The following is a 26,029-nucleotide window of genomic DNA, read 5'->3' as shown; positions in this document are numbered from 1 at the left end:
GAATGGTTGTTTCTTTTTTTGTTTCCATTTTTCATTAGTTCATCCTAGTTTTACAGGGGAAGGAGGTTTCATTGTTGCATCACCACCCATGTTCACAATGCATTCCAAACAAACTCACCTACCCCCACTGTCACCCAAACATCCTCCATCCTTGTGTTGTTTATAAGGGAAAGATTTCAACTGCTGTAACTGCAGGAGGTAGAAGGTTCTAGAGTCAGTGAAGCAGATTTGAATCCAGGCTGCTGCTTTCTTAGCTCTATGAACTTAATTTAAGGTTGTACTTAACTGCTTCCTAAGTATAATAGGGATAATTATAGTACTTTATAACAAAAAGTCAATCTCAAGATTAAAGATCACTTAAATGGCACATGAATTAGCTAATGAAATTACAATAAATGACACTTAATAATTACAAAATTTTGCTGGCACCATGGTAAAATTAAGAAATCAGAGACATCTTGAACTAACGCCTGACACAGGTCACCTTTGTGAAATGGTAAAGAAGAGTGTTCGGGCTGTGAAGGGAATAAGGAGGAAGCCTCCCACTTGTACAGACCCTGGAAACACTGACAAGGCAACCCAGTGAGATAAAACAGACAAAAAGTGGACTGTTAAAGGCATTATTAGTAGTGCCTTTGGCTTTTTCAGTTGACACTGGATGTGGGACAAAGAATTGAGAAGGGTTTCATAAACAACTCACTTAAAATAAACAGCATCATGAAGAAGAGCTTTAATTAAGTCCTTTGAAGTCTGCTGACATCTGCTCTCACCTCTGCAGGGAATGAATGGATAAGGAAGGATTCCGGCAGTACTCGGGGACCTTGACTGACAGGAGACTGTAGGCAGTATGCAGGAAGAACAGTGTGGGAGAAGTGGTAATTTTTTCCTGAGGTTAGAACTAATAGTATGGGAATGAAGGAGGGAAAGATGGGAAGGAAGGAAGGAGGGATGGGAAAGAGGGAGGGTGGGAGCACCTTTGAAGAAATTTGTTGAGTCACATTTAAATAAAAGTTCTAAGATTTCCTCTCCCTGTTCACTCCAAAATGTATATCCTAAGTAGAACATGCCTAAAATTAAACTTTTATTTCTGCATTTTTCCCCCATTAATGGGCAAATTTATGAGGTCTGAGCTAAAACATAACCTCATTTCAAGGTTGCAGGCATGAAAGGAGAGGGCAGCATCTAGTAACATTGATTCTAATCCACAAGTCCTTAATAGTCACTTGACCTGCTTGTAAACTGCCATTTCCTTCAGTGTTGGCAACAATACCATCCTACTGCTAGAAAATGCTGGGCGCTGGTTAGACTTATTATATCTGAGTTTCCAAGTTCAATGTAGAGGCATCTCGGGTCTCTATTATCACCCTATTTACAGAGCAGAAAGCTATTCACAAAGGGTAAAAATAGAATCAAAGATATTTTCCCTAAAGAACCAGTTTCTTTGCGATAAAAATCTATCTTTAGATGCATATGGTGATTTCCTTTGTTAAATTTAGTGCTTCTTCTTCAGTTCCCCAAGGCTAGTTTTCAGGGAAACACAAGTCTGGGGTTTCTGATGGAAACCAGGGCCTATACTACTCAGCAGAGTGAGAGGACCCACTGGCCACACCTCACCTCTTACTTTTCTCCTTTTTTCCTCCTCCCCTAAAGTCACATACATGAAAGGAATTAGAATGGAATGTATGAATGAATGATTGTTTCTCTTTAACCAATAAACTAACAGAATTTAAAGGAGCGAGGAACAAAAGGTGGGAAGAAATGACAACATACCACCATGCTCAAAAGACAGAAAACCAAAGAAATGAAATCTCCCTTCCCTAAGTAATAGCTGACAATAATTTTTTTAAATCTCTTTTTACTCATCCCCGAAGTGATCACAGTTATTTTACACAAACCTGGGATTTTTAACATCCATTGAACATTTTTAAGTAGCCTTTGTAATAAAGTAGTCTTTGTAATCATTAAACAATTGTACTCATACAAAATTTGGACTCTCCTAACAGAGGATTACAATAGCTCAAAACCTAGATACGTAAGGCCATATAGGATGAAGCTAAATGAAAGGACATTCGTGATATGGAAACAAGAGCTATATAAAGTGTGATTGTTGTTCTTAATGTACTGTGTTATTTCTCATCTCTTTTGTTGTCCTTTGGGTATTTTCATATTGTTGTAGTATCTTACCTTGTTATCTGGTATATTGTATATACGTTTAATTGAAATAGGTAAGGTAAGGGGGAAAACAAGACGAGGGGAGAGGGTGGGGGGCAGGAAATGGGGACAAAAGCATGAGAAGGGGTATCAATGTGTGTGAAGTAATGCACCTTCTAACTGGTGAATATAACTATAATCCCTCTATTAATTACAATAAAAATATATGAAAAAAAGAACACCATTTTATTAAAAAGTCACTAGGAAGAGAAGATGTTCAAATTGGAAAGAACTGATACTCAGACTGTTAGTGAGGAACAACTGAAGATGAGGAAGTAGGGAATATAATGATTTCTCCCAGATGGCAGGATCCTAGAGGGCCTAGACTACCTTCATCTTGAACTCTAGTAGGGAAAAGATTTCTCTGCAAGACTAACTTAAAGCTTTACAGTTCTGGTGAAGGTTGCTTAGAGAGACAGATTCCTATCACTGAAATGAACAGGCCTTAAAGTAATTGCTGATAACAATAGTATGTTGCCTGTAACTAATTATTTTAAAGTAGAATCATCTGAGAGACTGGGCAAAGAGATCCCACAAGAAGTGATGTGGACTTTGAGTTAGTCTTTGAAATGTGTAGCTGGAGGAATGTTCATACAATTGTGTATTTTTTATTTATTTATTTATTTATTTCTGTCATGGGGCTTGAACTCTGGGCCTGGGCGCTGGCCCTGAGCTCAAGCCACAGAGACACTTTCTGTTTTCTGGTGACTAATTGGAGATAAGAGTCTCATGGACTTCAGTGCTTGAGCTGGCTTTGAAGTTTGATACTCAGATCTCAGCCTCCTGAGTAGCTGGCTTGTATCTTCTTATATAAAATATACTGTCTGAAGCAGTAGGAATTTTGTATTTGAAGCTGTGACCTGTATTTAGAACAGTAAATATTAAATCATACCACTCTGACACTACCTTTTGGAAAGGCCTGCATCTCTTCTTATCAAGTAGAGTTTTAGCATAATTTTTAGCAGCACAATCTATTTAAATATACTGCTACAGTAGCTAGTTTCCTCTGCCATCTACCTTTACTCTTTATTTTATAATTCACCTTGTTTTATTGATGGTATATGTTATACAACAGTTTCTTTAACCAGATTATGAGTTAGGCAGAAAAGAGGCTTTAGATACCTGGGGATGGTGAGAACCCTGTGAAGAGCAGGAATTCATTAAATGTTTATTGAAATGAAGTTTACTCTTGTATGATCCAACTCTAACCATATTTTTGTTTATTCCTATTCATTTTATGGGGCTTGAAGACCAAGAATACTTTTCCCTTCATTTTAACCTCATGAATCTCTTTCTTTTTTTCTTTTGCCAGTCCTCAGTCTTGAACTCAGGGCCTGAGCACTGTCCTTGGGCTTTCTCAAGGCTAGAGCTCTACCACTTGAGCCACAGCACGATTTCTGGCCTTTTCTATGTATGTGGTACCAAAGAATAGAATCCGAGTCTTTGTGCATGCTAGGCAAGCACTCTACCACTAGGCCAAACTCCTGGCCCCTGGATCTCTTTCTTTTTTTTTTTTTTTTTTGCCAGTCCTGGGCTTGAGCTCTGGGCCTGAGCACTGTCCTTGGACTTTCTCAAGGCTAGAGCTCTACCCCTTGAGCCTCAGCATCACTTCTGGCTTTTTTTCTATGTATGTGGTACTGAGGAATTGAACCCAGGTCTTCATGCATGCTAGGCAAACACTTTAACCACTAGGCCAAACTCCCGGCCCCTGGATCTCTTTCTTAATAGGAAATTTATACCCTTTCAGACTAAGTAACAAATAATATACAAAATAGGAAATTTTTAATAGCTTATTCATTATATATTAATGGAGATATGAAAAACTACTGTGTTGATAGAGATACCAATGTATTCATGTGATTCTCTACTGTATGCTTCAACATGTGAATGTCAGGCAGGAGAACTTTCATTAAAGCATGCTTATAAAAGTTCTTAGTTAATGGAAATATATGCTAGAAAATGAAGAATTACTTGGCGAGCTAAAAAATGTCAATTTCTAATGAAAGATGCTTACTGAAATAGTTTCCTGCTTCAACAATACTTTCTAAACGATAGGAACCTTCTCCCATGGTTTCCTGGGTCACATTCTCAGTGATACGTATGACTTAAGCATGATCTGGAAAGTAGCATTAATACAAAGGCTTAGGCCTCTTACCATCAAATCCATCTTCTTCTGACCCTAGTTCGTCATCTGAACAGATGTTAAGGACGTTGACCAGCATCTCAGTTACTAAAGTAAAAAAGGAGAAAAGTACAGATTTTTCTGTTATAGCCTTATACTCTTCACAATACAACCTATCACTGACAATAAGCTAGTAAAAACTGAACAAATGAAACATGGAAATGTAGGAAAAAGAAAATGGTTATTTTCATAGTAGATTTTTCACAGTAACGTTGCTTGGTCTAGATTAGATTATAAACTCTGTTCAACAGGAACTAAATGGGTGCCAGATTTCTTTTTTTTTTTTAAATTTGTGTTGCCCTCTAGAGACTCTAGCATAATAAAAAGCATGTTAGCGTTGTATTTAATAAAAACTGGTAAATGATGAAATAATATATTTGAAGTAGTTTTGAGAACATTAATTTTTAAAATGAATGTGTTGACTGAAATATCATTAAATCCAATTCACTTGGTTAACTGTGTCAGGCACAAAAAATGAGTGATGCATTAATTTTAAGGTAATGTACATGCTATCAGACTTAAAATTTTTTGAAATTAGGTTTTATGTGAAAAATAGCTTGCTCACTTATCTCTCAAAAGTTACTTTTTCTTTTTTTTTTGGCCAGTCCTGGGGCTTGAACTCAAGGTCTGAGAACTGCTCTTGGGCTTTCTTAAGGCTAGAACTTTATCACTTGAGCCACAGCACCATTTCCAGCTTTTTCTATGTATGTGGTACCAAGAAATAGAATCTGAGTCTTAGTGCATGCTAGACAAGCACTCTACCACTAGGCCAAACTCCTGGGCCTCAAAAGCCATTTTTTTTTTTTAAGGAAAATAAACTATTAAGTGGCCATTTGGAGACTATGAACTGTGTGAATGGCTCATGCCTCTAATCCCAGCTACTTACAAAGCAAAAATTGGGAGGTTCACAGTTTGAGGCCAGCTGGACAAAAAAATTCATGAGACTTCCTCTTAACAGTTGAAAAGAAAATGCATGTCACATGCCTCACTGGCAATGTAAATAAGGGTCCAGCCTCCCTCCCCCCCAAAATATCAAGACAAAATTTAAAAAGAAATGAAAACAGAAAGGGTTGAAAGAGTAGGCTCAAGTAGTCAAGTGCCTGCTTACCAAGCATTAAGACTTGAGTTCAAACTGAATACAGTCAAAAAGTTTTATTTTGAAGTGAGAATATATGATAATAAGAAATCCTTCTGAGGAGTCAATAGTAACCTAGAGTTTTAGTTTATCAAGACTAAATTAGGTTTGTAAATAGAGTGAGGTATTTTATGACACAGGCTCAAAATTTGAGCAATTACTACAAACCCTCCAAGCATAGGGTGCCTCGAGGTGCTGTGAGGTTATCAGAATACAGGCTGCTTCAGTGTGCAGGGGCACGGATGATTCTATCGTGTGCTATTGTCTCGTAAGCCAGGACAGGAAAGTAGTACACAGAGTACCAACTAGAACACTCCTAAAAATATACTGTGTGTGTTTCCAAAGGGGAACTCATAATGTGTCTTCTTTGATCTCCCTTAATTGGGGGGAGGAACCCAGATAGTGTGGGATTTCAGGAAAATATGTAGCTTTCCTCTACAACTCTTCATATTATTTTTTCTGAAAGTTGTAGAAACTCTTGTCTACATCACAATGTCCATTAGCATTCTCATGAGACATGAGAGAAGATAGATAAGCAACAGTCCCTGCAGCTTAGGTCAAAACACAAAGGGAGGGAGGGAGGGAGGGAGGGAAGAAGGAGAGATGAGAAAGAAGGAGAGGAAGAGGAAGGAGGATGAAAGGAAAGAAGGGAGGAAAAGGGGAAGAATAAAGGAAAGGAGATAAGTTGGGAGTAGAAAGGGAGGGAAGGCAGCAAAAGGGAAGTGCAGCTTGCAAACTGGATTGGTCTGAGCAGTATTTCTCTTTCAGATGATTCATGGTAAACCAGAACACAATTCCCTGCCTTCTTTCCTATATGCTTTATTTAAGGACATTTCAAATTTCCACAAACATACCTTTTTCCCCAACAAATGGCAGAGACCAAGTGAAAACATCCATGAAATTTGGAAGCCAGTATGGGTGTGGGGAACAGTTGAATTGCCTGATGTTCATAACATTGTTCTCATACTTTAATACTGCAGCTAAAACCAAAACAACACAAAGATGTTAGATGGAAAGCGTATCATTTCTGTTCCTTCACTGGACTTTAGTTGATTGTGAAAATTCAAGTATGTAAGTACTACAATATCAAAACACAAATCTTCTCCAACCCTGAATTCTTTTATATATCAATGGACTTCAGTAACATAAGATGTTATAATATATGAGGAATAAATATGAAATGGCATTAACAACCTGACACATTTTTACGTAATATCATTAATCAACTCTTTGAGGAATGAGATCAGGCACCTCTTGTATCCAAGGACATTCTAGGCTTATTTGTTACCTGATCACATGAAAAAGCAAAAAGCAGCATAGCTGAAATAGTTTAAGATAATTTAATAATCTCTTCAAATATTTGAACTGAATTTGTCTTTTTACAAAAAGACAAATAGTTGTAGTAGAACTCAAAATACCTTAAATAACATTGCTTTCTTGACATTAAATAAAGTGCTTGGATTACATCTCACGAAAAGTAATATGCTGCAGACTCTAGATTTGGCTTCTCATCTATGAGTTGTAAAAACAAATCAGTACACTACAGTCTTCATTGTGCAGTAACTATGACCAGTCACAAAGAATTACAGGGAATCCTAACTGGAGTCAAAAATTCGGCCTTTAGAGTTAGGATTCTGTGAACATTGCCAATAGAGGGTAAACCACCTGTTTGAGGACCACCAATTCTATGTACAGACATGTGGGACAATCTCTGGTTTCAATCTGCTTTTAACATTCACTAATCTTAGCTCTGCTTTTCTGAAAAATAAACTTTTATTTCTAAATAACAGCCTTTTAAATATCCAAAAAGATATTCCCATATCATACTCTCATGAGTGCTGAGTAAGATTTCATTTTATTATGATACCATAGCATGATTACTGTTACAGGGCAGATGGGGAAAGAAAGAGGTCCAGTCATCCTTCTATATAAGCAGGGGCACCATTTTTTGGTGCAAACAAATTGCAGGAAAAGTATTTAGAGAAACAAAAAATTGCGTACTGAACATGTATAGACTATTTTATTAATCTTTTGACTAACCCTTAAACAAGTCAACATTAACATTTTTTTTTTGCCAGTCCTAGGATTGGGCTCAGGGCCTGAGCACTGTCCCTGGACTTTCTCAAGGCTAGGGCTCCACCACTTGAGCCACAGCACCACTTCTGGCTTTTTGCTATGTATGTGGTACTGAGGAATCGAACCTGGGTCTTCGTGCATGCTAGGCAAGCACTCTACCACTAGGCCAAACTCCCAGCCCCTAACAATTATTTTTGTAGTATTTATATTATCTTAGGTATTATAAGTAACTTGTAATATTTAAATGTAAAAGAAGAAGAGTGTAGGTAAAATGCAAAGTGTTGTTTATTTATTTAGATGTCAGTACTGGGGCTTTAACTCAGTGCCTTGTACTTGGCTGGACTTGCTTTCCTGGCTGGCATTAAACCACTTTAAGCTTTGTCTTCATGTTGTTTATTTTGAAGATGGGAATTTTCTGGACTTTTCTACCAAAGATTGGCTTTGAATACCATCTTTGGATTACAGCCTTTGAGTACCTAGGATTACAGGCATGAGCCAAAAGTGTCTAGCTCCCATGTTGGTTTATATAAGGGACTTGAGCATGTGCTAATTTTGGTATACATGAAGGCTCTGTAACCAATTCTTTGCCTCCATAGACACAGCATATGATTGCATTATAATCAACAGAACCCTAGAGGACAGGGAGAGATTTCACATAATCTGTCATCCTGTCCTCAGAATAAATTTGAGAAGGAATGGTGCCTGCTTGGATGTTACAAAAGAACTTTACTGGGTAAACGAAGAAACTTCTTCAAGATCATGCAAACAGTAATAGACAGATCTTTACCCTAACTCAGCTTTTCCTGACACCAAATCCATTCTCTTTCTACTACTCACTGATGTCTTTCCTAAATGATCAATGTTCAAATTCTAGTTCTAGCTGTTTTTACTAATTCAACCCTGAATGTGATATTTATAATTAAGGAGGTTTTAGCTATTGCCTACATTGTAGTTAAAAGGAATGAAAAGTGAAAAGAGAAGACTGGGCCTATCCTGAGGATTAAACAGAACTGTTTTGTAGATGAGGATAAAATAAATAAAAGCATTTATTCACTCCATACTGGCTCCATACCCTTATTTCAGTACATACTGATGTAGCTAACATTATTTTCGACTAAGTACATTCATTGAGCATCCAATTTGTGCCCAAACTATGTTTGTCCCTCTATAATACTAATCACAAACCTTCATAATATTTTTTGAAAATAGTTACTACATATTGCAGCTTGAAAATTAGAAGTTATGTGTTCAAAGTCACACATAGAGAGCAGTGAACTTGTTTTGACTTCAGTGTAAATATCTTGCTTTTTCTAGTAAGGCATCAGCTCTCACCATAACAATAATATCAATATCTTAGTAACTCTCAAGGTCTAGACACAAACAAGATTGTTTTCCCTTTTAGGTATATATGCCTTTCAGAAAAAAAGAGTATTGGCTGCGCCCCAGTGGCTCATGCCTGTAATCCTCATTACTCAGGAGGCTGAGATCTGAGGATCAAGGTTCAAAGCCAGCCTGGACATCAAAGTCTATCAGACTCTTATCTCTAACTGCCAAAAACACCTGTGGCTCAAGTGGTGGAATGCTAGCTTTGAGCTGAAGAGCTCAGGGACAATGCCCAGACCGAGCCCAAGACCCATGACTGACAAAATAAAAAAACATAAAAAAGAAAAGACTTCCTTTAAAAGAACTTCATTATTTATATAAATAATTGCTGAATAACATTCTCAGCTATTCTACAAGCTATGGTTAAGATTTTTTTCTTATCTCCCTACATTTGCAAAAGCAAATGCAAACACACTAATATATATTCTTTTTTCTTCTGCGCCACATTTATGCAAAAGAAAATCTTTGAATAACCGTACATTAATAACTTACTCAGAAATTTTGATATTTTTGCCTAACTATATGTCACCAAAATACACAGGGGGAAAAAATAAACCGAATTAGTCTCAGATATCTGTAGTCACGAAATTCACAGTTAACATTCCATCTTTCACCTCCTACATCCTCCGCCTCTGCCACCTGCCTGGGATTACAAAACACAACCCAAGCCCTGATAGGGAGCTCTTCTGTGAAGTACTTGAACAACATTTATCTCCTGTGCAATATAAACAACCCAAATAGCTGTACTTCAAGAATCACCAGAGACCACCTCTCAAGACTTTGTTTGAGAAATGAAGAAACAAAGAAAATAAAAGCGAAAGTCTACACTTAAAGACGTTGTTCTATTGTGCTGACAGTTTCATATGATCTCATAACACCTAAAACTTGTCCTAGAGGTCACAAAAGACATGGGTAAGTGGGCCAGAGAAGGCCAAGGAAAAGAATTTCTATATCTACACTGCTCTGTCTATAAAGTCATGAACTAAATAAATCACTAGACTATAACCAAAGCTGGACATGACAGAATTTAATTCCTTCCATTTTCATCTTCTGGTCTGATCACCCACTCCTGTCATCAAGAGGGAGAAACAAGATGCACTCACATATAAAGGACACAAGAAAAACAAAGATGAGGAAAAAACCCAAATGGGGCATTCTAGAATCTATCCAGAAATAGCAAAAAAAATTGCATAATAGATCTAGCATGTGTTTTCCTTCCAATTTCCCCACCCACACATATCCTAGCAGAAAAGCTATCAATGTGTTCTTTTGGCAAAGTCCTGTTTTCACAGAAGGAAGCACAGAGCTGGGTGGACCAAATTTCTGAGGTGGGCCCCATGCACTCATGACATTCTAAAGCAATATTTTAGGATTATGCTAGTATGTTGTATGAAAGAGGGCTTTGATTCTGGGAGAGCAGCTATAATTATTAAAATTTATATTATAAATGCAATCATATAGATTAATGTTTCTGCAATAAAATAATCACATATTAGGTAGGAATGCCTTTTCAATGTCTCTATTCCTCATATCATTACACTGTTGGTTCCCTAATACTCTTTTTTAAAGTTTGTTACAAGCTACCTACTTAAAATTTGGATATTAACTTTTATGAAGGAGACAGTACTCGGTATCTCTGAAATGACTAAAGCTAATCTTACAATCTGAATGCTATATGTATGTCCATACAGGCAAATAAGGACCAGTTTGCATTGATTCTAGGTTAGCATTGTGATACACTTGGTAATGAGCTATGTGTTTGCTGTCCACCCTGTTTTCCACAGAAACAATGTCATGCAAGACAATTTTGTCCAAGAGACGCTTTCAGAACTAGAATTTCTAGATAATAAATAGCAAGTGAGAATCCATCCACTGAGGTCTTCAACACTATTTCCCAATATTAAAGCTTTGGAGATGATCACATTTCTATGTTTCATTTCTGTGTAAGAATCTTCTATTAAAGATTTCAGTGTAGCCCTAGTTGTTCTAGTTCAACTGGCAAAAGAGCATACAACTATGAGTCTGTAAGAAAATATAGGGAGGTGGAACCTTGGTTTCTCTGAAGGTGTCTTTGAGAACTAAACTCCAGTCATATACTAGGCCAACCACTAGGAAAAATGACGTAGTATGACACTGTTGAAGCTCTACTATTACTTCATTGACTACATTTATAATTATGTAGTGGTAGTTTATTTATTTATTTACATTTTTTAGTGTGGTTACCAGGGGTTGAACTCAAGACTCTCATTCTCCATTTTCTTGCTTGCTCACAACTTGCTGTACTCAGTCCAGACTTTTTTTTTAAAAGAAAAAAAAATACCACAACTGATTAATTCTGCCTTGTCTAGCTTTGACCCTTCTTAATAGGGAGAATTAGAGGCTGGAGCCTCCAGTATTACCTTGTAGAAGAAAATGTCTGGAAAATAAGAGGGTTATTTGTAAGAGCAAATATAACATAGATTACATGTAGAATAATTCAATTAAAATATATAGTGGAAGAAAATCTTAAATATTAAATCTTGATGGATTATTTTCTAGTTTACTATCCTTTGCATTACTTAAATCTTTAAGTGGAAACCAACAAGTACTGATCTAACGCTACCTCATTGAAAAAGCAAAGCACAAGTGTTGGGGGGGTACATTTTAAAGAGAAATGAATTATTTATTGAAGAAAAATGCACAAGTTACTGTAAAACTCCACTCTTTCAATAGTGTAAATATTTGGATGTATTGTACTCATGCAAATTTAAACCGATAACAACTGAACCTTCATTTCAAAAGCTTTCCTTTCTATTTGAAAATTAGTCAGTCACCCAAATGCAATTGAACTCCCAATTGAAGAGCAGATCTTGCAAACATTGCCCTGAGGCCTTTCACCTAACAAAGTGCTGGCAGCAGAGAAGACACAAGAGAGGTTAAAACAGGGGCTCTGAAGTCAGCCTGCTGACTTTCCATTTCTGCATTATACTGTGACTAATCAGTGAATCCTGGAAAAAGTATGCCATATATATGTGCCCTCTAGCTTTAAGAAGTCAAGATGATAAGGGAATTCATAGAGTTTTTGTAAGATGGAAGGCTTTTACACAAATAAACTCTTTGAGCAGTATCTGGTACATGATAAGTGCTTGAAATACTATTATTACCATCATAATTTTTGCTGGGGGGGGGGTTGGGAGGGAGGGATGGTGGAGGGAAACAGCTATCCTAGGGCTTGAACTCAGGTCTTGTTCCAGAGCTTATTTGTGCTCAGGGCTAGAGCTCTACTTGAGCTACAGTAGCACTTTCAGCTTTTTCTGAGCAAGTTTTTCGAGACACGAATTTCATGTGCTTTTTTTCCCCCCGGGCTGACTTCAAAGTGTAATCCTAAAATCTCAGCTTCCTGAGTATCTAGGATTACAGGTGGGATCCACTAGCAGATGGCCCAAAATCTGTATTCAATTTTCCATTTTTATATTAGTGTATAGTTATTATAAAATGGGGTTTTATTGCCTACATTTTCTTTACCCCTTCTGTCTTTTAAAAGCATTTTTTTTTTTTTGCCAGTCATGGGGCTTGAACTCTGGGCCTGAGTGATGTCCTTGGGTTTTCTCAAGGCTAGCATTATACCACTTGAGCCACAGCACCATTTCCAGTTTTTTCTGTGTATGTGGTATAGAGGAATCAAACCCAGGGCTTCATGCACGTGAGGCAAGCACTTTAACACTCCCTGCCCTTAAGAGCCATGTTAATGGGATTTGATATTCTTTTTTCATATACAGGACTAAAGGACATTGACCATGTTAAGGGAATCTATCAATCTATATGACTCAGATAAGGACAGTAAAAGGAATAACAATCACAATGGATTGATTCTATATATTCACCAGTCGTGGGGTGAAAGGGCTGCAATGAGTTTTCCTCCTTTCATCTAAAGAGGACCAATTTCTTGGAAAAACACCCAGTTTCCAGTTCCTTGTAGCCTACCTTGTAGGGTGCTGTCTTTTCCAGCACCCTATGTTGATAATAAAAAGTCAGTCTTCCCAGTTTTGTTCATAGGTGCTTTGTTTCTTCATAAATGTTTACATTTCATACTGCTTTTTAAGCAAATTTCCATGTTTTATTATCATTTTAAGGAAATTATCTTTCTAGTGTGCATAATTCTACTATGTTCGTACAGCTAAAGAATATGAAGGGGGTCAGTCAATGCAGGAAAATAATCATAAACTTGAGGGCAGCTTGGGTTACATACAAAGACCACAACAAAAAGTGTCTAAAAGATAAGCTGGGTTCGGTGGCTTTTTGATGTCTGTAATCCTAGCTAATCAGGAGGCTGAGATCTGCAGATCGCTGTTCAAAGCCAGCCCGGGCATTAAAGAACGTGAGACTCTTATCTCCAATTAACCACTAGAAAACTGGAAGTGGTGCAGTGGCTCAATGGGTAGGGTAGTAGCCTTGAGCTGAAGAGCTCATGGACAGTGCCCAGCGCCCAGGCCCAGAGTTCAAGACCCAAGACAAAAAAAATGTCTAAAAGAACATGAAACAAGTTAGGATTATTGAACCTACGCATAATACTTAATTCAAGTTTAAAAAAAAAACAAAATTACAAATACCCCCAAACAAAAATTTGGGCTCCTAGTTTGTTAGTAAATATCAAACACAATCATGAATTAATGTTATATATAATTCACATATGATATGTAATTACACACTTACACATATATTATGGCAGTATTATTACTCTGAGGGTGTGGCACTTTGCAAGATAGGCAGTGTACCATGTGAACCATGACTCCAGCCCATTTTTTGCCTTGGTTATTTTCAAGGTAGGGTCTTGCTTTATTTCCCAGGCTAATCTGGGGTGTTTCATGTCAGCTGGAGATGGCACACATGTGCCACTGTGCTTCCCTTATAACTAGAGTAACAGGCTTGTAATAACCTGTCCAGTCACTGGATAGAGTTTTGCAAATATTTTTATGCCCAGGTTGGCCTCAAACTACAATTTATCATCTTCTCTGCCTCCCAAGTAGCTAGGAATACAGGCTTGAGTCACCACTGGCTTCATGTTTATATTTTTAATATTCAAATAAATGATCTGAGGCAAAGAGTTGGCTAACATCAGTTACGATCTTTAGCCAAGCACGATGGCTCATGCTGGCAATCGCAGCTACTTGGGAGGCAGAGACAAGGGGGATTATAGTTTGAGGCCAGCAGGGGAAAATATTAGTCAGATCCTATCTCCAAACTAGCCTGGCTTGGTGGTTCACACATGTGATCCAAGCTACACACAAAGTGCCAGGATGAGCACTGCAGTCACAAGCTAACCTGGGCAAATAAGTTTAAGACTTCCTCTGAAAATTAGACTAAAACAAAAAGGCCTAGCTAATGTGGTAGTAAGCATAAGTTTAAATACAAAAGCCCTGAGTTTAAATCCCAGTAGTACACATACATAACAATGCTAACTCTAGTAGTGTCATTTAAGTCCCCAACAATCTTCCTCAGACATGAAAGTGAGAAAAAAAAATAATATCCAGCTGAGGTAAAGCCAATTTCAGAGAGACAAACGGCCCCTGTTTTCTTTCATCTGCGGAAGCTAGATTTGAAATACAGCTAGATCTGAAATCTATAAATTAAACAGGAGGCTAGGCATTCACACCCAGTAAAACCAAAGGAGATAGATATTCTTACGGGAGGAACACAAAAGTGCAATGCCTTGGATCACATAAAATAGCATTTATCAAAATGAACTCCAGGAAATGGAGGTATTTTTCTTTGTTGCTCTTTTTGTTTTCTTTTTATCTTGTTTGTCCACTTGTCTTTGGGAGAATTAAAGGGGGCAGAGAAATGGAGAGCAATGGTTGAACAATTGCAGCAGTGGTATTCACTAGATACTATGTGGAAAATGAACTATACAACTTCTGGGTGGAGATGGGCAGGAAAAACTGGGAGACAGAGAGGAAAGGGGTGACACTGTCCCAAAAGAAATTTAGTCTTTATATGAGTTATGAAACTGTAATCCCTCTACATATTAACTTTATAATAAAGAATTAAAAAAAGAAATTACTCTTCTGACTTAGGTAACTGCAACTCTTCAGTATATTACTTGTCTTACAAGATTGTCCTTCTGAGCTGTAATTCTCTTTTGATTTAGAAGTGTTCCTTTCCTAAAGTCCATGCCCACTTCTTGATTGGGCAATATTTATGGATGTTGACATGTCAAGTTTTGATAAAAAACAAAATGAAACAACATCAAAAAAACAAAACAAACAAAAAAAAACAAGGAAGGGCCATGTGTTTGGCCTACGCAGAGTGCTTGCTTAGAATGTACTAAGACTAAATTTGCATATATAGAAAAAGCCAGAAGTGGTGCTAAGGCTCAAGTGGTAGGGGTCTAGCCTTAAGAAAGCCCAAGGACAGTGCTCAGGCCCTGGGCCTGGGTCTTGACCCAAGTTTGGCAAAAACAAATGAAAAAAAAAACAACAAAAACAAAAACAAACAAGGAAAATACAATTCTTATCCATTTTAGTTGTTTTCATCACGTGTTTTTAGTAGAAAAAAATGTGTGATGTTACATCTCAGAATTTTAGCAAATGGTACTATTGTCTATTTTCCTAAACCTAATTTCCTATCTCTTCCTTCCTGAACTCCTTTAGTAATGAATTAATTTTTGTTATCATCTTACTCTCTATTCCTGATTGCTAAATAATTTGTCATTTTACTTAAAAAATATCTTAAAGCAGTTTCAGCATTGTAACCCATTCCTCTCAATCCCTTTCTTCACTTTTCTTAATTCTTTAGGCTATACATTGAAATGTTAACTATATGCTTCCCTCTCTTCATTCTTCTACTCTTCTTCCCTTGTCTCATCCTCATCTCTTTCAAGTTACCCTTTCCCTGGTGTTCATTTTATTGATCTTTGCCTTTATCTTTCAAAATAATTATATTAGTTTATTTCTTTCTTGACTCTTCCATATTTCATCTAATAAATTTGTATATACTTGCATACCACCTGATGTATTTACGAATAACTTTATAAGCTAATTCTAGCTTATAAGGGAAAACATGTGACCTTAGTCTGGGCCTGCCTTTACCTAGCATCATTTTTTTCCAGGTCTTTCTACTTCTTTACAAAGTTTTTCTCAAGTACAAAATGTTTTATTTAACATATTTCCTTGATTTTACTATTGGTAATACTTCTTGGAAGTAAGTAGTTAGTATCTGCTATGGTAAGCTTTTATTTCTTTACATTCATTCCATATCTTCATTCACCTACTCAAGACCTCATTTGGGAGAACTGGCCCCCCACAGACAACTAACTGAAGTCAACTTGACCTTCTTCTGCATCACATTCAAACAGATCTTCATAGAAACACACAGAGAGTTGGCCTATCTATTTATATGAGCACATGCCTGGAGTGAAAAATCGATCAAAGTGTTCAAGAGCAAGATATAAAACACACTTTCCAAGAGGTTTATAAATTATTTGGACAAAGAAAACTGTGTAAAGCAGCATTTACATTTGCCATAGGACTTTTCAGACCTCAAACTGTCAGTTCCTCATGTAAGCTGTACCTGTTGCCACAGTATAATTTCCCCTTTTCTATCCTGCTACTCTTTACATTGTATCATTCTCCAAATCTTACTTGGATATAGGTGGAATTATTTGCTTAATTTCAATCATGGTACCATAACATAGAACACATTAGGGCACAAACCATGTCTGTCTTGCTTAGTCTACAATATCAACATCTAATATAATGTTTGGCACATTCTAAGTGCTTGATAATATTTATTGGCAAGTGGGTAGGATTTTTAGTCACTATAATGGGTGAAAAAATGAAAACAATCCAAGTATTTGTCATCACTGTGTATTTTCTTCTGTTTGGTACACTTGGGTATTTAGCTTTCCTTTAAGGTTGCAGATTCACTTAAGAAAAGCAATTCAAATGTGCAAACGGAGCTGCAAATGTTTAACTCGAATGTGGAAAGGGAATCAGCAATACTAGGGCAGTAATTTCAAGTGAGATAATGATCTCTGGGTCAATAATGATAGGGCACAATTGGGCATGGTCTTAATAAATTCCAAGGGGAAAAATGCTCCCATCAATAAATGTATTGCCTGCCTACCAGGTATGCAACTTGGTTTGCCCAATGTGTCTCACAAAGCCTCATGTTTCAAACTCTTTACAGTATGATTGGCATGCAGCCAAAATATAGGGGAAGCTTGCTAGTAAGAGCTAAGGCTATGTTTAAGGGAAATAACTGGTATTACACACATGTAAAGAAGGGAAATTGCACAGAAACACAAATGGAGCAAGCCTAGTTTGCGCTGATAAGCAGACATGCAAGTACGCATACAAGAAAGCTCAAAGTTGTTTAGAGCAATGAAAAACAACAGGTTGGCTAAAGTAAAGGGTTCACCCAGAGGTAAACAGAGAAAATTTTCTCATTTTACAGAGATGTCACAGCATATCCCATGAGTTCAAATGACTTAGTTGTTTAATGACAAAACTGATATTCAAACTGAGATCTTTTGCTCTGACATCTTGCAGGAAGTCACATGGGGTATATCAAGGAATTCAAACACTAGGCCCTCTTAACATTCCAAAAGCAAACAACTCTTACTGCATTTAAGATGGCAGTATAAGGACCGGGAGTTTGGTCTAGTGGTAGAGGGCTTGCCCAGCATGCATGAAGACCAGGTTCGATTCCTCAGTATCATATACATAGAAAAAAGCTGGAAGTGGTGCTATGGCTCAAGTGGTAGAGCACTAACCTCAAGGAAAAAGATGGCGGCATAAATATATTTTTCACTCTTTCATGTTATCAGAATATTACTGTTGTCTTTATTTGCAGGATAAAGACAAATATACGTGTATATATAATATATATACACTATAGAAAATATATATTCAGTATATATCAAATATACTATAATATTAGGTCATAAGTCCCGAATCCTTTATCATCATATCTCTGTCGGATAAAATGGTCAAGTCAGAGAGTTTTCTCTGTTACTTTTCCATCGATTGTATTTTGGAGGTGTGTATTAGCCTTTTTTCATATTGCTTTTTAAAATTTAGATAACATTAATGTTATTCAAATTGAGTAATCCCCCCTTTAGCAGTGAATCATTGGCTCCTACTCTCACATGCTGTACACACAGTCAGCATAACAGCTTTCAAGAGCTTCAGAAATTTTACACAAGTCTTTTGAAGTTATGCTCAAACGGAAGAATACATCTTTCATCTTCCTATCAGTTTATCTGTTCCTCACCAGAGAATTTCTTTCTCATGAAAAGGTTCTCCAAATGGATCACTTCTATCCTTTTCCTGAAAGTTTGTGATCTACCCTTAGGCAACAGAACAGAATGAAAGAACTACAAAATGCCCCAAACAGTGATGTTCCAGCACCTTTCTCTCACAAGTTTGGCACATCAGAACCATACATAAGCAATCTACACCACCCGTGAGACACTGTTATTGTTCTCAAGCAACACTGCATCCCGTACATTGTGAAAATGGAAAAAATGAATGTCTGCTCTGATGAAGTCAAAGAATGTAATAATGGACACTTCTTTGCTCTGTCCTTTTCCAGTTATGTTAGTAGTGATTTCCTCTAGTTTCCCTGTTACAGGAACCAAGTATGATATTGTAGAGAGAAAACATATAATACTGAACCAGAGGACTGGGCTTTATTCCACTGCATTGCTTCCTGTTAACCAGAATATGTTAAATAGGGTAAAACTAGTATCAACCCTGAAGTTCAATTTTCTTTAAAAGAAATGAACATGTACTTGTCCATCACAGGAGCTGATATGGTGGGTGCTCAGTATATATTGCCTGCATTTAATCTGAAGTACAGTTTCTTTTTTGCTAAGGTAGTTTTCTGTTGATCATTCACATGCACAATCACACTGTTCATATTTAAAATTATATCTTTTTCTGGAGTATGATTATTACCTCTGCTTATTGCTTTTTTTAAAAGTAAAAGTCTACTGAAGTGGTAAAGATGGTAGCTTTACTTTTATATTACAAATGCTCTGGAAAATATCTGGAATATAATTTTTCCCTCAGATTACTACTTTTCAAAAAGGTAAAATCTATCAGAGTAGGAGCTGGTGATTTTACTTATACATTAGAAATCCTATAGAAAATGTATAACAAGTACAAGTGGTTGGGTCCCATCTTTGACCAATACAGTTATGATTGCATCTTTACAATCACAAATTATGCATCAAGCAATAACTAAAGAAAGAAGGGGAACAAAGAGACTGACTTTAAAATAAAACTAATATCAAGCAAAATTTAAAAATAAATGTCCACATTTACATGGTACTAAAAGAAGGATTTTAAGCACTTACCTTTGTTGTTGTATACATCTAGGTAATTTGGTGCTGAAAAAATGGTAATTAGAGAAGGAAAGCCTGTTGTTTGGCTTTTCCTGTACATGCGATACCTAAAAACAATAAATACAAATTAAAAATAGGCTAGTATGGGAAAAGGATTATATCACATTATAGATATGGAACAGAAAATTAAGTGAATTAAGTTCTATCTTTCCAAGAAGATTCAGTTACACAACCCCAAATGAAATTTCCTCTCTGAAAAACAGGCATCGACTCATTGTAGAAGGGACAACACACATACAACCATGGGATTAATTTCCAAATTTGGAATCTTCTAAATTTAGTGAACTTCAGGGGTGCATGAAATTCAGTGGAAAGTCTTAATGTATTTCTATGTGTTCAGTAGAATAGGCAATGGATAGAGAGTACCCACGGCTTTTTAGAATATCTTTACATAAATCAACTGAGTAATTTCAACGATACACAAAGTCGAATCACCAATAATGAGGTCAGCCATTCCATAAATCTCCAGTATTACATAACAGTTACATATAAGCCTTTTGCCTAGACTAAGAATGACTCATAATGTATGGATTTTAGTGAGACTTCCTATTTTAAAATTTGATTTATCACTGTGCTCTGCTGGTGTCTGCAGCCAAAGATTATTGTCCCAGCATGGTATTTTAATCAATTAGTAATAAAACAGAGCCTCCACAAGAAATCTGGAAATAAACCAATGACATCCACTTTTCATCTACTGGGATAAAATCATTTATAATATAGCATTTTAGTTTTCCAGTAATCAAAAACTTCAGGAGATAGTGGCTCTTTCAAGAGAATGAAATTACCTCCACATCACAAATTTAGGTTTAGAACAAATTTACAAACTTAGTTAGAAACACTCCAATAAAACAAAATTTCCTTTGGTATTCTTTTAGTATAATATATATCCTTAACATAGAGTTTGGTGCTATTTAAACCTGTGGATAGAATTTTTGGAATTAATGAGATATGCCACTTTTTCTAAAAGGAAATAACCAATTAAAATCCTTTTGAAATACTGTGTTTTGAGGACTGTGTTTTTCACAGGCCCCGGGGTTGGTATAAATAATAATGGTTTTTAAAAATTGGGTTGATTATTTCTATTTGATAGCAAAGATAAAACAAAACAACAACAAACTTAACATTCTTAGCTCGTGTAAGAATAAGTCAATTGCTTGTTTTAAATGGTAGTACTTGCTAATTTATTTGCCCAGTGCATTTTCAAGTATGTAAATGATTACAATAATTTGCCTCAATAGTTAGCCAAAATAACTTAGAGATGCAATTACTCAAAGAACTGAGAGGTTTATTAACACGTTATTTCAAATATCAGCTACAGTACATTGATTGTGTAATAACATATAAGATCATGTTTATGGATTGCTAGCACAAATCAATTTAATTTTGAAAGAAGCTTGCTTCAGGAACACCCTTGATATAAATCTCTTTAGGAATGCAAGAATGTCTATTTGGATTTGAGTACATAGGTTTTTTGTTTTGTTTTATTTTTTAAAGTGTACCTACTTTTCAGAAAATCTAAAATCTGAAGGGATGAGTTTACTCACTGAGGGGCAAACAATGCCTCTCAGTGGAGTGAGTAGGAGACTTCAAATTCTGAAATTAAGTTATTTCTCACCATTTAAAACCATAAAGTGATTATGTGACATGTCTTTCTTTTCCAAATTCCTTATTTTCATTTTTTGCCAGTCCTGGGGCTTGAACTCAGGGCCTAAGCACAGTCCTTGGGCTTTCTCAAGGCTAGAGCTCTACCACTTGAGCTAAAGCACCACTTCGACTTTTTCTGTATATGTAGTACAGAGGAATCAAACCCAGATCTTCATGTATGCTAGGGAAGCACTCTGCCACTAGGCCAAACTCCCAGCCCCTGTTGTTCAAATTCTTAAAACTCCCCATTTAAAAAATTTACCAGACAATAAAAATCCATTTTTTTTGTAACTACCGAAAATTGGGAATATAGTATGATCCTTGTGTAACATATGACCTTATTGTTTTTTACAAAGTGATTAGTTATTTTATTTTGTTTTGGACCAAGAATATAACTTGTAATAGCCATATCACTATTAGGGAAACAAGGTGAAATTTCACCAAAGGGAATTTACCTGACTGATGCCTCCACTCTTTTCCTGGGTCTTGTCACACTTCACTGTGAGACTATTTTAGAATCTAATTCCTTCTGGGGACGAGCCTGGCAAGAGGGACTCTGCAGAGTCCAGGTACCTCCAGACCGACAGGGAGGAAGTATAAACATAGCAACAAGGTGAGCTTCTAGTAGCCCTCAGTATTACTCACCCTGCATCCTGGGCTTCATGGGCTCGAAGTATAGATAACAAATTATTGTGCTGCAAGAATTCACACACAGCGGGGTAACTGCCGGAGGAAAAGGAGGAAAGAGAAGCATGTTAGGAGAGCCTCAGAAACCACACACTGAGCTTCAATAACCAGCCTCCAGTTTGCTCAAGCAGTCATACACACACACATTATCATCATGTAAATCTATGCTCTAGGCATTAGGGATAGATTTCACTCTATGGGCAGAACAAGTACCATGGTCAGAATCACCAAGGGAATGATGTGTGTGAACTACAGAAGAAACACAGAGGCCTTTATCTAAATAGTGTTTTCAGTATTTTAAATCAATGTCATTATCCTTAAAATACAAAATACACAAGAACGTAAGTGGACTATAAAAACTGGATTTAGATGTAAGCCTCCTTTTTCAAAGGGAGCACTATTTTCACGTGCAAGTGCATGTGTGAGTGTGAAATACTGTGTTAGGAAAAGTGAGTGTCCTGGGAAATTAAGTTCTCAATTCACCTAATATTATGAAATCATTGCATTGATTAGGCTACACAAAATCTAGACAAAATTATGGACAGTTTTACAAGGTTTTAATTTTGTACTTTAAATGTGATCAAGAGAACGTCGACTTCACTTAGTGAAAATCAACATATAATCCTTCTGTCTTTTCTTTCTTTTTTTTTTTGCCAATCCAGGGGTCTGAGTTCAAGGACTGAGCTTCCTATCCGGTGCAGGTCAACCTAGTCAATAAGCCATCTAGGGAATTAAGGAGAATAGCCCCTACATGGGCTTCCCAAGTACTTAGAGAAGCCAAGCCACTGTGTCTCCCATGGCTTTTGTTCTACTTAAAGAAATGACAATGTTTGGCAGGCACATATTTAGCTATAAAATGCCTGGTCAATGGGTGACTCGTGTAACTGCTCAAAAAATGTATCTCTTCTGTATCTTTTGAGTCCTTTATCACCATGTCTTGTACTTTTGCCTTTTTTAAAAAAAAATAGAACAGTAGTTGTTTTGTTGCTTCTGTCAGAGTGTTATTTGTGTAGGCTTGTCACTCTTCTGTCCTTGGGCTAGGTTTATTGGTGTTCTTCCCCAGCCTCCTTTGGGAACAACTTATACTCTACCGAAACTCACTTTATAGAGTGTATTCTTCATGCCAAGTTTGATATTATTGTGCTTTGGTTCAGTTGGGCTCCAACTCTTCCTGCATAATCTTCTCTAGAAACCAAGTCCTCACTTGTACGTGGCTGCTGAATACTTCAGGAGTGGCAAGCAATTTTTTTATTAAATACAAAACAAAATACCTTTTCATTTTATTTTGCCATACTGAGGTTTGAGCCCTGGGACTTAGAAATATTAGTGCTCTACCACTGATATACACCCCAAATTCAGAAAGGTATTTAAAAAATGAAGTCAAACAACTATACAGAAAAGGGCACTTATAAAACGATAACAGCTTGATAACCTTTCACAGATTGACCACTCTCATACTCAACTGACTGAGACATGGAAACTTCCATCTCACTTGTGACATTCACAGGGAGGTGATATTCTCCAAGAGCTTTCTTGGATGCTGAGTCATTTTGATGTAATTATATGATATACAACATTTGCTATCTAACTTCTCTGGTCATTACTTTTTTCATATATTTTTTATTGTAATTAATAGAAGGGTTACATTATATTTGCCAGATAGAAGGTGCATTAATTCACATACATTGATACCCTTTCTCATGTCTTGGTCCCCATTTCCCACCTCCCCACCCCCACCCCTCATCTTGTCTTCCCCCTTCCCTATCCAATTTCAAATAACCAAGTACAAATATATCCTATATATCAGGTAACAAAGCGAGATACTGTAACAATATGAGATAACCAAGGGACAGCAAAAGAGATGAGAGATAACATAGGACCTTAAGGACAACAATCACTCATTACATGGCTTTTGTTTCTATATCCAAAAGGTCCTTTCATTTAGCATCATACTGTATGGCCTTATGTATCTAGATTTTGCTCTATTGCAAATCTCTGCTAGGAGAGCCCAAGGTTTCTACTGATTATGACAAATGAGAGAAACCATTGAGCCTAAGTTCCTTTGAGTCTGGCTTACTTCACTTAGTATGATTTTTTCTATCTCTTTCCATTTCCTAACAAATGGGGCAATGTCATTCTTTCTGACAGCAGCATAGAATTCCATTGTGTACAAATACCACATCTTGTTGATCCACTCATCAACTGAGGGACATCTGGGTTGGTTCCATATCTTTGCTATGGTAAACAGTGCTGCAATGAACATTGTTGTGCTAGTGGATTTAGTATGTCCTTGTTTCTGGACGATTGGGTAAATGCCAAGTAGTGGAATTGCTGGGTCATAGGGGAGCCTTTTGAGGAACTGCCACACTGTTTTCCATAGTGGTTGAACGAGTTTGCACTCCCACCAGCAGTGTAGTAGTGATCCCTCCTGGCCACATCCCCTCCAGCATCTGTTGTTATTAGTTTTCCTGATCCTGGCCATTCTAACTGGAGTGAGGTGGAATCTTAGAGTTGTTTTGATTTGTATTTCTTTTATGACCAGAGATGTTGAGTATTTCTTCATGTGTCTATAGGCCATTTTTGTTTCTTCTTCAGAGAAGACTCTCTTTAAGTCTTTGGACCATCTTTTAATGGGATGGTTGTTTCTTTGGAGATTAGTTTTGGAGTGATTCAATTTTGCTCATTACTTTTCTTGTACTATACATCCTTGTCATTGCATGCAAATTTGGAGCTCATGTAGACTTGATTATCCATTTTACCTAAGTGTATATTTAGGCTATTTCTACTGCTCAGCTATTAAAACTGCTGTGGCTACTTGCAATTGACACATGGATGTAGTTATATTAGGCATAAAAAAACTGAGACATGGGCTGGGAATTTGGCCGAGTGGTAGCAAGCACAAAGATCTAGGTTTGATTCCTTGATACCACATAGAAAAAGTCACAAAGTTGTGCTGTGGCTCAAATGGTAGAGCTCTATCCTTGAGAAAGCCCAAGGACAGTGCTTAGGCCCTGAGTTCAAGCCCCAGGACTGGCAAAAAAAAAATAAACTTAGACAACAGGTTGACCCCCTGAATGTTCAGCGTTAGCAAATAAAATGGGATTTTGGAGGTAAAGAATTGGTACAGAATTCTCAGAATGCTGTCTGCTTTCATATTTCCATGACTGCTGTTTTCCCGGCCTGTGAGAACCTCCTCCAATGACTGCGAGGCTATGTTTTACTCAGCCTTGTATAACTCAGATCTGACTCCATCTTGAAGACAGACAGCTTTGCTGAGGTAGTTATTCAATGAATGCTTGTTAAATAATCGAATGAGTGAGATTTGGGGAATTCTGGAAAACAATGGATAGTATATTGAGATAATTTGAGGAGGGAGCTGTGTGATTTCTAAAATGAGCATGGCAAACTCAGACTGAAAGGGAGAGAAGGCAGCTGGCCTATGTACTGGTTGATATTATGAAGAAGGGACCAATAAAACTGATTGGTAGTAACTTCAGCCAAAGAAGAAAGGGCCAAGGTACAGACTACTTTATCTGAAAGAGAATGAAATGTCACCCAAACCAAACCTATCGTAGAAGGATAAATATAAACCCTTTCCAGGCAAAGCTGAAGAAGAGGAACACCTACACAGAAATTCCAGGGACAGTTATTCAAGGGGGCTAGGGTTTGAGGAATTGAAGTAGCCAGGCACAGATCCCATACGCTCATCTCAGAGTTGGCAAAAAGGGAGGGAAGTAAGTAAGATTCCTGGGGAAGAAAGTGAATTTAAAAAAATGTCAAAAGTAGGAAGAAGATAAAGAAAGAGGCTGCAGATGGACAGAACCTGCCTGATAAGTTAGAGAGCAACAGAAGAAATGTAGAAACCAGAGCTTGGTAAGAATTAGCCCCGCTGTAGAAGTTGATGTGAAGAGGAGCTGCGATTGTTGGTCTGTCATTAAGATATCAGTAGTGATCTGACTGAGCTTAAAATTTTAAACACTTAAAATCTTATGCCAACAATGCCAGGAATGTGGGCTAGTGGTAGAGTGCTTGCCTAACATGCACAAAGCCCAGGGTCGATTTCTTGGTACCACATTCACAGAAAAAGCCAGAGGTGGTGCTGTGGCTCAACTGGTATAGCTCTAGCCTTGAGAATGCCCAAGGACAGTGTCCAGTCCCTGAGTTCAAGCTCCAGAACTGGCAAAAAAAATGCCAACAACTATATGCCCCTTAACCTCAGGGGCTTGAAGTCTAACTTCACACATTCATTAGGAAGCAGACAAAGTCAGAAACAATGCTTACATCCATGGCAAAGCTTCAGATACTCTCAACAATATTTTGTTGA

General features: G+C 37.1%; 1 protein-coding gene across 2 annotated transcripts in view; it reads right to left on the bottom strand.

The window, feature by feature from the left end:
- The window catches only part of Ppp3ca (protein phosphatase 3 catalytic subunit alpha), a 238,995-nt gene that overhangs the window by 23,282 nt on the left and 189,684 nt on the right, over positions 1 to 26,029 (bottom strand). For both annotated transcript variants that reach the window (XM_090356750.1, XM_090356751.1), the window contains exons 7-10: positions 21,664 to 21,741; positions 19,327 to 19,421; positions 6,383 to 6,508; positions 4,367 to 4,441 (exon numbers count right to left, since the gene is read on the bottom strand). In XM_090356750.1, coding sequence (XP_090212876.1) covers positions 4,367 to 4,441; positions 6,383 to 6,508; positions 19,327 to 19,421; positions 21,664 to 21,741 — 374 coding nt within the window. The remainder of the gene's footprint in view (positions 1 to 4,366; positions 4,442 to 6,382; positions 6,509 to 19,326; positions 19,422 to 21,663; positions 21,742 to 26,029) is intronic.

This window comes from Megascapheus bottae, chromosome 23 (assembly GCF_031878675.1).
Source record: "Megascapheus bottae isolate mThoBot1 chromosome 23, mThoBot2.hap1, whole genome shotgun sequence".
NCBI lineage: Eukaryota > Metazoa > Chordata > Mammalia > Rodentia > Geomyidae > Megascapheus > Megascapheus bottae.
Note: the sequence above shows the minus strand (reverse complement) of the source record. Positions and strands in the feature narration are given on the sequence as shown.